This window comes from Sceloporus occidentalis, unplaced genomic scaffold (genome assembly GCF_023333645.1).
Source record: "Sceloporus occidentalis isolate IW3139 unplaced genomic scaffold, rSceOcc1.0.p SCAF_2, whole genome shotgun sequence".
Taxonomy (NCBI): Eukaryota; Metazoa; Chordata; class Lepidosauria; order Squamata; family Phrynosomatidae; genus Sceloporus; species Sceloporus occidentalis.
The window spans coordinates 3,276,729-3,289,020 of record NW_028316982.1 but is presented as its reverse complement, the minus strand read 5'-3'; the positions used below and the strand labels follow the sequence as shown (position 1 = coordinate 3,289,020).

Sequence of the window (12,292 nt, the reverse complement as noted above, 5' to 3'; positions counted from 1 at the left end):
AAGAATTCCAATGCTAACCAAATGTCTTCTGGCTGCATTTGACCCAGCAGAACAAGCAGGGATAGCAAGTTCCAGCATGTGGGTCACATTCTAGCACTACATCCTGACCACAGCTGTTGTACAGGACTCCCATTCCAGATCTTGCTCTTGCAACCATTCATATTGTTGTTGTTTGCTGTCCTTGAGTTGACCTTGACTCATGGCGTCCCTGTGGATGACACATCTCCAAGCTCCCATCCTCCTGTTCTGACCTGTAAATCCAGACTCATGATCTCCTTAATTGAGTCCATCCCTCTAGTGTGCAGTCCTCCTCTCCTTCTACTGCCTTCAACCTTTTCTAGCATTATTGTCTTTTTGAGTGAGTCATGCCTTCTCGCGATGTGACCAAAATATGACAGCCTCAGTTTGACCATCTTGGCTTCTAGGGAGAGTTCAGGCTTGATCTGTTCTAGACCACATTGGTTTGTCTTTTTGGCTGTCCACAGTCTCCTCAGCACTTTTCTCCCGCACCACATCTTAAATGAGTTCGGGACTGAACAGACAGGCCAAAATAAAGCTGCTTCAGGTCACTTTGGAGATATGCTGTTTAAATGACACATGCATCTTAAGAGGCCAGAAGCTACGCCAAAGCTGCGCTCCAGTCCTTAGGACTGGAGTAGGGTTTTGGCGCGGCTTCCAACCTCTTAGGATGCATGCATCATTTAAACAGCATACCTCCAAAGTGACCCAAAGCAGCTTTATTTTGGCCTGTATGTTCAGGCCCTTCATTTTATTTTTATCCACTTTCTTCACTTTCCAGCTCTCACATCTATACATGGTGATGGGAAAAACAATGGACTGTATGATCCTAACTTTAGTACTCAATTGTATACCTTTACTCTTTAAAATCTTATCTAGTTAATTCATATCTGCCCTTCCCATTCCTAGTCTTCTGATTTCTTGACTGCAGTCTGTTCTAAGCAATGTTTGATCCAAGGTATGGGAAATCTTTTACTATTTCAATTTCCTAATTGTCTAGGTTGAATACATATACATTTTAGTTTTTATTACCAGGGTTGGCTTAATGGAGAGGGGGAAGATTGCAGCTGGCCCCTGCCAGTGTTCAGGTTTCTGAAAATGCAGACAGGGTTGAGTAGAGTTGTGAATTTGCACCTGTGCATAGATGCTTGCAGTGCTCTCTTCAGATTCTCTGATGGCAGCTCATTTGGCCACTTTAATTTGGGTCAGTGAATGCATGCTGTGTTCCTCTCCATTTGCTGTCCTGCAGGGAAGCAAGAATCGGCATGGTTTCTAATGAGCCAGCTTGCAGGTTGTGCTGACAGCTTACTGGTGGAAAAGCAACTCAATAGAGTCTTTGCTCTTTAATAGGCTGTAATTTCCCCCTTGAGTCCATGAGCCAGAAATGTTTGCAAACAAAGCCAGTGTCTCGGTGGTGTTCTTTTGTTCCAGAAAGTTCAGAATTGCTGTCCATTCTCCAAATCTCCAGAAACATTGAAGAAAATGTCTGGTTTGCTGAAGAGGTCCTTTGCGAGACAACTTTTTCATTAACACCTCTACCACCTCATCAGTACAGAATCATAGAGTTGGAAGAGACCGCAAGGGCCATCCAGTCCAACCCCAGTCTGCCATGCAGGAAATCTCAATCAAAGCATCCCCATTGACAGATGGCCATTCAGCCTTTGCTTAAAAACCTCCAAGGAAGGAGACTCCACTACACTCCAAGGAAGGAGTGTGTTCCACTGTCGGACAGCCCTTACTGTCAGAACATTCCTCCTAATGTTGAGGTGGAATCTCTTTTGCTGCAGCTTGCATCCATTGCTCCAGGTCCTAGTCTCTGGAACAGCAGAAATCAAGCTTGCTCCCTCCTCAATATGACATCCCTTCAAATACTTAGACAGGGCTCTCATATCACCTCTTAACTTTCTTTTCTCCAGGCTAAACATCCCCAGCTCCCTGAGTCTTTCCTCATAGGGCATGGTTTCCAGACCCTTCTCCATTTTATTCGCCCTCCTTTGGACACACTCCAGTTTCTCAACATCCTTTTCGAATTATTGTTCCCAGAACTGGACACAATATTCCAGGTAGGGCCTGACCAAAGCAGAATAGAGTGGCACTGTGACTTCCCTTGATCTAGACACTATATTGTGATGTTTCTATCGTTATTCTTCTTGTTTTAATGTTGTTTTTAACTGTATACCGCTATGATCTTGTATAAGGAATAGCGGTATATAAGAATAAACTATTATTATTACTATTATTATTATTATTATTATTATTATTATTATATTTCTATTGATGCAGCCTGAAATCACATTGGCCTTTTTAGCTGCCGCATCACACTGTTGACTATTTCATATGTCGTCTCGTTCAGCCAGGTGTCCCCCATTCTATATCTGTGCATTTCATTTTCCCGCCCAAAGTGCAGCACCTTACATTTCTCCCTGTTGAAGTTCATTTTGTTAGCTTTGGCCCAGCTTTCTAGTCTATTCAGGTCATTTTGAATTTTGATCCTGTCCTCTGGAGTACTAGCTATTCCTCCTAATTTGGTATCATCTGCAAATTTGATAAGTATCCCCCCAATTCTTTCATCCAAGTCATTGATAAAGATGTTGAATAGCACTGGGCCCAGGACAGAACCCTGTGGGACCCCACTGGTCACTTCTCTCCAGGAAGAAAAGGAGCCATTGTTGAGAACCCTTTCGGTTCGGCCGGTCAACCAATTACAAATCCATGTAACAGTTACCTTGTCTAGCCCACATTTTACAAGCTTGTTTGCAAGAATGTCATGGGGAACCCTGTCAAAGGCCTTACTGAAATCAAGATATAGTTTGGAAGCAGGTTGCAGAGACAATGTCTTCCTCTACAACTGCTTTACAGCTAATTCGTAAGACACCCTTCCCCAACCTTCTGGATTGAATTATCTCTTTCTGAACCACTCACCACAGGCCATGCAGGCTGAGGATGATGGATATTATCATCCAACACATCAAGGGGAGACATAGTAGACTGTTCTACATTCTGAGTGTCGTCATTGCCACTGAAGAGGGAAACCTGTGTCTGTGGGTTGGACCATACCAGCCTGTGTTTAGTGGGTCACCACTGTTTTTTGTGGGAGGTATGTGAGTGTTTGAATAATCATTCACTTCAGTCAACCCTCACCTGAAGTCTGAAGTATGTTTACAACCCTGGTGACACTCGTGTCATGGAGGATGGTAGTGGGACAGAATCTGAGTTTATATTCTGAATTGCATTCCTGCAGAATATTCAAGCAGCAAGAAATTAGCTTATCCTCTCTCCCCTGCATGTGAAAAGTGACCTGTGTTTAAATTGTTGTTGTCATGTGCCTTCAAGTCATTTCCTACTTATGGTGACCCTAAGGCAAACCTATGATGGGGTTTTCTTGGCAAGATTTGTTCAGAAGAGGTTTGCCATTGCCTTCCCCTGGGACTGGGAGTGTGTGACTCACCCAAGACTCATGACTGAGTTGGGAATCGAACCCTGGTTTCCAAAGTCATAGCCCAACACTCAAACCACCTGCGCCATGCTGGCCCTGTGCTTAAATTACCCAGTGGAAGGGGCATTGCGCTGTAAGGAGTTTTCATTTCAACTTTTAAGAAATCATTTATCCCTGTATATCTGAGCTTGGAAGAAATCGTTTTGGGGCTATGGCTCCCATGATCCCCCAGCAGCTGGGGGATTCCAGGAGCTCAAGTCTAAAAGAAAGTTTTCCAGACTCTCCTGTGTGGGCACACACTGACATTTTTCTATCTGGTCCTGCTCAGGAATCAGTTGGGAAGCTCAGCAGAGATAGAGAGGGGCCTTTTGCCCAGGATGACAAAACTGTCTTGACTCAGTTCCTCGATCCATCTTTTGAAGCTAGTTGATCTGAAGTCTTCTTGCATTCAGCCAACTTGCTACCTGTAGTACAGGTGTGGTCTGGGCAGTTTATGGAAGGAATAGTAGTTGGCCGATTCTTCCTTTGGACCTCAAGGATGGTTGCCTTCTCTCTCTGCTCATCCTAATCCCTTTCATGCTGCAGGGTTTTAAACAAAACCCTTTGTGTGTTGTTAATATTATGCAGAGCATGGTCTTCTCATTCAAATCTCCACATTTCCTTAAAACAAAATTCATTCAGAGCTGTATTGGGTTTCTTCTTTTAGTGGACCAGCCAAATTGGTTTTTCCCCTCCCTTAAATGAACTGGCCTTGAATAACACAGGAACGGACACACTATTCCTAAATCCTTTCTTGGATTTCCAGCAAATAATCCATCTCCAGCTCCTCCCAAGTTCTAACCACCATTCTCCTTGGCCCCCACGACTTTTTTTCCAGGTCATGCTATAGCCCCCTGCCGGACACGGGGCCAAACTGCAAGCCCTTCCAGTTGGCTCTCAACTGTGTGCCAAAAGAAGAATTTGTCACCTTTCCCTCTGTGGTTTACCTCCCTCCTTCTCTCCCTCTTTCCCCCTTGAACATGCTGGAGGGCCGCAGAGAAGGTTTTCAGGAAAAGAGGCTCGTGAGAACTCCAGCTGCTGATGGAGGATCCTTGGCATCCGTGTCTTTGTGTGCATGCGTCTAAGGGGGCTGTAACCATGAAAAAAGTGTGTGTGTGTGTGTGTGTGTGTGTGTGTGTGTGTGTGTGTGTGTTGGGGGGGTTGGAGTGTGAGCATCGTGGGTAGGGGGGAGCTGTCATGACCCATGCCATTTCGGAAGAACCACAAACACTTTATAGTAACAAAGGAGTGGAAAAAGCCAGTGCTTTTTCTGCAAGGCATGTGACTCTTCTCTGAGGTTTGGAGCCCAGCGCTATGTTCCAGGCCTTGGTGGTTGCGTGTCAGCCTTGGTGAGGTTGGTTTCTCCCATCAGCCTTTCATGGGGTTGCTGTCGCGGCTGAGAACACTGCCTAAATGTATGTGTTTTCTTCCTTCTCTACCCCACCCGGGCCCCTTTTTCTCTTCTCCCCTCCTGCTGCAGCTGAAACTCTCGTTTACTTTGGACAAGGCGAGCGGGATGCCACAAGGCTGTTACGTCTATCAGTACCGGGACAGCAACAAGTAAGGCCTGCAAAGTTGTACTGGGAAAGGAAGGGATGGAGGAGGCAAAGGGAGGCAAGGCCGTTTACCTGCCCATTTGTTCTCACTTACTTGCGCTGGAAGTTGGAACTGTTTGGCCACTAAGCGGTGCTGTGGCTTTTGGACCACACCTGAAACTCTGGATTTTGTCTTTCATCTACTGTATTTACACATTTACAATGGGCCCTCCACATTCACAGAGGTTAGGGACACAGACCCCTGTGAAAGTGGGGGGAAAGTGGAAAAATGCAAATAAAACCCCACTATTTCCCTCCCTAAAAGGACACCTCTCTAAGAATTTCTAGGTCCTCCAGTGCAACTTTATGGTCAACATCTGCCAGAGGTGACAAATGAGAGTCTCCATACCAGGGTTCAAGAGCACATTGGTAAAAGAGGAGAGAAAATGTTCTGTTCATCCAGAGTACTTTACAACCCCACAGTCTTCCAAGTGATGTGATCAATACATGATATCAGAATAGCATAGAGCAGACTCATCACAGTCAAGACTACAACTGTGTTACAGGCACAAGGAGTGCATCCATAACAAGCTAATTCGAACCCAGCCCCAGCCAAAATCATATCAAGTCAATCCTGAGATGGATGGATGGATGGATGGATGGATGGATGGATAGATAGATATCTAATAATAATAATAATAATAATAATAATAATAATAATAATAATAATATACAAACATGCAGTGATTTTAAGAAAGAATTAAACATTTTGGAGACAGTCTAGAAGATGTTTGTTCATTGTATAGATGTGCAAGGCTGAGGCAGGGATAAGTCCCAGGTCATGCTGCAAATTGGTGGCACAGGACTAAAAATACACATGGAATAGAGCACTTGAGATAGCCAGTTAACTTAGTGACAGACAACAAACAGATCAAGCAATATTGTGTGTTGGATAGATAAGAGGGCAAGCATCTAGAAAATGTCTGCCCTTTTTACATCCAGTCTAAACACCCAGGAATCCCCCCTCTCTTACAACAAGGAGATAAAATAGATGCCCATTCATACAGCAAGACACTATAGTGCAAGTGTCAAGAGATCACATTATCCATACTGTATGTAAGGGTTTACAACTCTTACGGAGGAGTTTAGGACTTGGTGGGTCTACACAGCAGCAAACACCAACCAGTTTGGGATATTCATGAAGAATACACTTCCATTTGTGCTTGATGCCCAGCTGATTCAAGAGGTGGAATTTAAGAAGTACTGTACCTCCTAAACTTCCAGCATAAATTTTCATCTGCAGTTACACCCATTTCAGAAAGAAGGCCTTGTCTCCCATACAGGACAGAGGAAGCATCAAACTTTAATGTTTAGTGTATGAGACTCATGCATTCATCCTCTCCTCTTTTGCAACCAGGAAGAAAAGATTAGAAGCATCCACTTCTGACTTTAAACAAGCCAGAGTTTCCTCGATTACATTTGAACTGTGGCTTGCTTTGAAGATGAAGTTATGGTTTAAGAGCCTGGCTATTTCATTAACTAGACTTAAATTAAACTACCATTTTCTAAGTCCAAGCAAAATGGGGGAACTTTGGCTTTAAAAGAAGAAGCCAATTCCTCCAGTTCCTTTTATAACATTGCAAAAAGGGAGGGGGAGCATATAAGCCCAAGAAGTTTCCTATGAGTGCTATGAAGTTTTAATCTTCTAAAAGGGTTTGCCTTCGACACAACTTACTTTTGTCTTTCCCGAAGTAGTTACTTCTGTTACATTATTTTTGTGATAGAAAGCCTCTTGTCACTACTGCAAACACACCCTGAAATGCATAATCATCTGCTGATGTCAGACTTCAAGTTCTGTGTCAGTTTTGCATTTTTGTCAAATGGGATCCTGCAGATTATTGTGATCCTCAGTCCCACAAGGATTTCAGGATAGCAATAGGGAAATAATTTCCAAATTATGTATCTCAAGGCAAGTGGTTGTCAGTTGTGACCGAACACGTGGCAAGCAAGAAATTAGTTAATTAGCAGTGTCACAAAACAATGCGAATACAGAATATCATCAGAACTGAATGTACACACACCTAATTTATCATTTATAGAGGGAAGTGTGCATTTATGTAGCAGATTCAGGTTCAAATATCTCAAAAGGGTGATGCATGATGGACAGAAATCCTTGAGTAGCTTCATATCTCTCAGTAAGTAGTAGTAGTTTAATTGACATAAAATAGTAGAATTAGGATCAAGCCATGTTGCCACTAGTCCTATTAACTACCCAGGCAAAAAGTGTGACTATAGCCTGGAGCAAATGTTTTCATACAATTCTAAACATAGCCTGGTTAAGACGGATGTCACCATATCTTGGTGTGGCGGTAAAGTAAAGTTCATGTGGCAAAGCAAACCAGCCTTACCCTATGCTCTCCTGTGCTGAATTGGCAATTTAGGCGATAACTATATATTGGGTGAGATCCAGCGTTTCCATCTCCAAAGGCTCACTTTTTTAAAGGAACTTTGGTAGCTTACCTCTAGAAATCATTCAAAGCAGGGAGGCAGGTAGCACAGATGCACCTGTGTAAACCCTTGGAGGAGGAAGCTGCAGTTTACATCATGCAGTGAAGGCTTGGTTTCCACTTAGAAAGAATAGGAAGTAAAGCAAATCTATCTATGTTTTTTTGTGGTTTTTTTCGGGCTATGTGGCCATGTTCTAGAAGATTTTCTTCCTGACTGTTTCTCCACAGATGCTGGCGAAACGTCAGGAAGAAAATCTTCTAGAACATGGCCACATAGCCCAAAAAACCCACAAAAAACATGGATGCTGGCCATGAAAGCCTTCGACTTCACAAATCTATCTATGCTGGCTAGTGGTGATGAGTATTGTGATCCAACATATCTGGCAGGATCTTCTGTGTTTGCCTTAAAGACTTTGCCTGAGTAACCTGGATTTGCTTCAGGCATGAGATCGAGCTGACTGAAGACTGGAAACAAATGTTCTCATATGTATGGAAGCTTTTCCCTGCACCCTCACCACTGTAGAATATGGCTTAAGCCATCCAATGCTACCTGCCCATTGCTTTTTCTTGTTTGCTGTATTCCAGTACAGCCAAGATTTTGAGGGTTAGGGGTAGAGCTGGTAGGAGCATGAAGGAAGATTCTGTCCTGAGGTCAGAGGGTTTTGGGTCTGCTTTCTCCAAGCCCCCTAATTCCCTGACCTGGCTTGCAGAAGGAGGGCCCCTTTGTCAGAACGCCAACTGAGTTTCTAAGTAGGTCTGGCTTTCCTTTTTATGGTGGTGATGCTGCTGGCAATGCCTCATGTGCTTCGTTCCCATATTAACATCAAGCAATGTTTGTACTGCATCTACTAGAAACCAAATAAGTTTCTGTTTCCATACAGAAGGAGCTTCAGCCTCTGAAGAAGCCCACTGAGAGGAAGTAAGCCCAGCAAAAGCTCAGGTTTAAATTTGGGGTGCAGTGTTTCTTGATGGTTCATACCTTAAGACTCATTTTTAGACTTCTCAGGAATGAAATAAAATCACCTCAAACTTAAACCAGTTCCAGAACACTCTCATGCTCACAGCTTCACACACAGTCTCTTGGGAATTGTAGCGTTCCAACGTCACAGGAGGTTTCTTTGTCAAGGGCCACTTTCTCCCCATGCACAGCCTCAGTGCCAGATTTCCTTCCCTGGGATTCATTACCATTTAACAGCCCTCAGTCTGGCTTTGTACAAAGAGGATATTTCAAATGTGAGAATTATGGACAGCAGTGCCTGAACTTCAGTTGACAGGTGGATGGTGGTAAGCCTGAGTCTCTCTCTTTCAGCCCCCATGTGAGATGTGTCTGATGGAAATGTATTGATAAACTCCAAAGCTCTCTGCTTATGGAAGAGAGAGGGAGCATTTCATTGTTTTTCCCATGTTTGCAGTGGAAAAATCTGGAGGTGGGAAGAGATATATATCACTTCAGGATCAGTGAGGCCTTTACATGAGAAAGACTTGGACACCACTGAGTATTGCTGCCTCTGTTGCCATTACAATCATAGAATCATAGAGCTGGAAGAGACCATAAGGCCCGTCAAATCCAACCCCTTTCTGCCATGCAGGAAGACACAATCCAAACACTCCTGACAGATTGCCATCCAGCCTCTGCTTAAACACCTCCAAAGAAGGAAATTCCACAACACTCCAGAGCACCGTCTTCCACTGCTAAACAGCTCTCACCATCAGGAATGTCTTCCTAATGTTCAGGTGGAATCTCTTTTCTTGTAGTTTGAATCCATTCCTCCTGTCATAGTCTCCAGAGCAGCAGAAAACAAGCTTGCTCCATTCTCAATATGAAATCTCTTCAAATATTTCAGCATGGCTATTATGCTCCCTCTTAAACTTCTCTTCTCTAGACTAAACATATCCGGCTTCCTAAGCTGCTACTCTTAGGGCATGGTTTCCAGACCCTTCACCATTTTGGCTGCCCTCCTCAAGACACAGTCTAGCTTGTTAACACACTTTTTGAATTGTTGTGCCCCAAACTGGACATAGTATTCCAGGTAAGGTCTGATCAAAGCAGAATAAAGAGGCACTATTACTTCCCTTGATCAGGTGCAAGTGCGATCAGTGAAGAAAATCAAAATGGTGTGTTCACATGTGTATGGTTTTATATTTCCACTACAAATCTGCATTCAGTCTGGTCCTCAAATTTGACTTTAAAAAAAATCAATCCAGCTGTATGTTTTTGCCAAAACAAAAAGATACATAGACATAGAAAGCTTGCATGCCAGGCAGAAATTTTGGTTAGAATCCTTCCTGATCCATGGCTTTCTCTGAACATTAGTGTTAGAAATCATGCAGTCCTCTAGATGCTATCAGACTACCATGCCCAGGGGTCCTCACTGTTGGCTGTGCTGAAATGGGAGTCTGTTCAACAGAAGTTGGAGAGCTTGGACATGGACTCAGAGGTTGAGGAACCAGGGGTGCAAGGGGAGAAAACATTAGGACCAAGTGCCACTGGAGGGTCCAAGCCTGAAAGGCCAGAGACCCCTGAGCCTGAGACCTCTCTACCAGAGACTCATGAACCCAGAGCAGTGTTCGTGGTCCCTGAGCATAGCCCCACCACTGGGATAGCACACCTTTCTCCAAGAGCTCAATGATTCCCACAGCTTATGTCCTTTCCCAGTCAGAGAGAGGCTAATCTAGAGGCTTGTCTGCACTGGCAAAAAATGCTATACACACCCAAAAGCTGGTGCTGGCAATTCTGACAACGTATGGCTACTTCCAGGGAGGATCTGCATTTTTCTGCCCTTAGCCCAACATTGCTCCAAAGTAAGCAAAGTCCGGGAAAATCTCAGTGTTTCCCAGAAATCTGGAGTGACATTGGGTTCTTCTGGCATGTGGACAGCTGGATTGGGCTGAATTGGTTATAGCTGAGGGATGCCTTGTCCACACCCCAAGAGCTGCACCATCCCTCGGCCCTGCCCTGAGTAGGGCAGGGAAAGAGGATGGCCTGTTTTCAGAGCTGCCGCCACTGCTTCTTCACAGGCAGAAGCTCCATATAAAGTCTGCCTGGTGGGCCCCAACTTCTGCTGAGGTCAGAAAGGGGCACCAAGAATCATTGTTGGTCCCATATCCATGTAGCTGTTTCTGACCTCAGCAGAAGCAGCAGTGCACCAGCTAGGCTTTACACAAAGCTGCTTCCCTGCGAGAAAGAAAAGACAATAATATTAGGAAAGGTGGAGGGAAGTAGAAAGAAAGGAAGACTGCATGCCAGATGGATAGACTCAATTAAAGAGGTCAAGGGTATGAATTTACAGGGTCTAAAAAAAGAACTGGAGGACAGGGAGTCTTGGAGATATCTCATCTACAGGAACACCATGAGTTGGGGGTGACTCCAGGGCAGTTTAAAGCAACAACAGCTGACTGTAACCAGTGCTGAAGGAACTGGTAAAGGCGCCTCTTGAGTATTCCTTGCCGATGAAAAGTGTATGAAATTCATGGGGTCACCCTAAGTCAAGAGGCAACTTGAAGGCACATACATACAAAACAGCTCCCTCACTCTGGTTGTATAGACCAGACACAGTTTTATCACCTTTGGGAGCACTTCTCAGAAGATGACCTTACATCTCTGTTGGAATCTGGAAACTTTTCTCCATGCCAGGCAGAAGTGAACAGCTCCTTCAGTGTTTGTGGCGCTGCTGGTGGAGTGTTTTCTGGGGCAGAAGTGGGGGAATTGTGTTCCACCAGTCATTGCCATGCCCATGCCACTTTGTCCCTGATCACAAACAGAATGCATATCCTCAGTTTTCACCCTTTTTTGAACTTAGACGTCATCTGTGTTGGACACAACTAACCAGGCCAACGAGACAGAGAGAGCTTCCCACACACGCTGCAACCCACGTGGGAGGAAGCAGTCTGATATAGTTGGCTTTTATTTTTTATGAGTTACAGCCGAGGGGTGCTTTGGAAAAGAGAAGCCTGCCATTAACAGCCTTGCAGACATCGGTATCTTGCTAATTAGCTTCCTTTAAAAGAAAGCCAGCCCTTTTCCTTGAAGTTCCCTGGCTGAGAGGTAAATGAGTCCCTGAAGACCTAAGTGCTGCGCTTGTGACATCCAAGAAAATTTACATCTTCCCTGTCGGGGCTTTGCTACAGCTATCTGCCTGGGTATTAAGAGGATTAGGTATGGAGGGAGGAGGTGTGGGCCAAACGTTTTGGCTCTTGCAGCAGCCTTGTTTCTTCTCTGGGGTTGGAGGAAAGGGCAGTCCAGAAACATAAACCCAGTGTTCAAGAGAAGCAACACCACCACGTTTTGATTCGTGGCATCTGCTCCACACAGATAAACTGGAACTGTGGACATGAAGCAATCAGAACACATTAAAGTGGCTATAGAAAAGGGTCTGAAATTAAGACCTCCAGGATGAAGACAAAAGACAAGGGTGCTTGGAATATAGCAGCCAGTTTAGTTGGGTTTTTTAGTGGCAAAGGCCTTGTTTTGCACCAGGCTGAGATTGGCAATGCGTTTCACTTCCACCACCTGCCAAGATGTTGGTTCGAACTCTCCAGCTCCCAACAAGGACAGGATGTCATGGAGACATTGCTGTTCTGGTGTCAGCATAGTACGTAGCAGGCTGGAATTCATCCAGGTTCATAGAATCATAGAGTTGGAAGAGACCGCAAGGGCCATCTAGTCCAACCCCCTGCCATGCAGGAAATCACAATCAGAGCATCCCCAACAGATGTGTTATAAAACTCCAATGGAAATGAAATCCTGTTTGAAAGGG

The 12,292-nt window shown here is 44.5% G+C and overlaps 1 protein-coding gene across 2 annotated transcripts in view; it reads left to right on the top strand.

Moving 5' to 3' along the window:
* Positions 1-12,292, top strand: part of LOC149317879 (DIS3-like exonuclease 2) — a 343,644-nt gene that overhangs the window by 276,133 nt on the left and 55,219 nt on the right. For both annotated transcript variants that reach the window (XM_089508605.1, XM_089508604.1), the window contains exon 15: positions 4,974-5,053. In XM_089508605.1, coding sequence (XP_089364731.1) covers positions 4,974-5,053 — 80 coding nt within the window. The remainder of the gene's footprint in view (positions 1-4,973; positions 5,054-12,292) is intronic.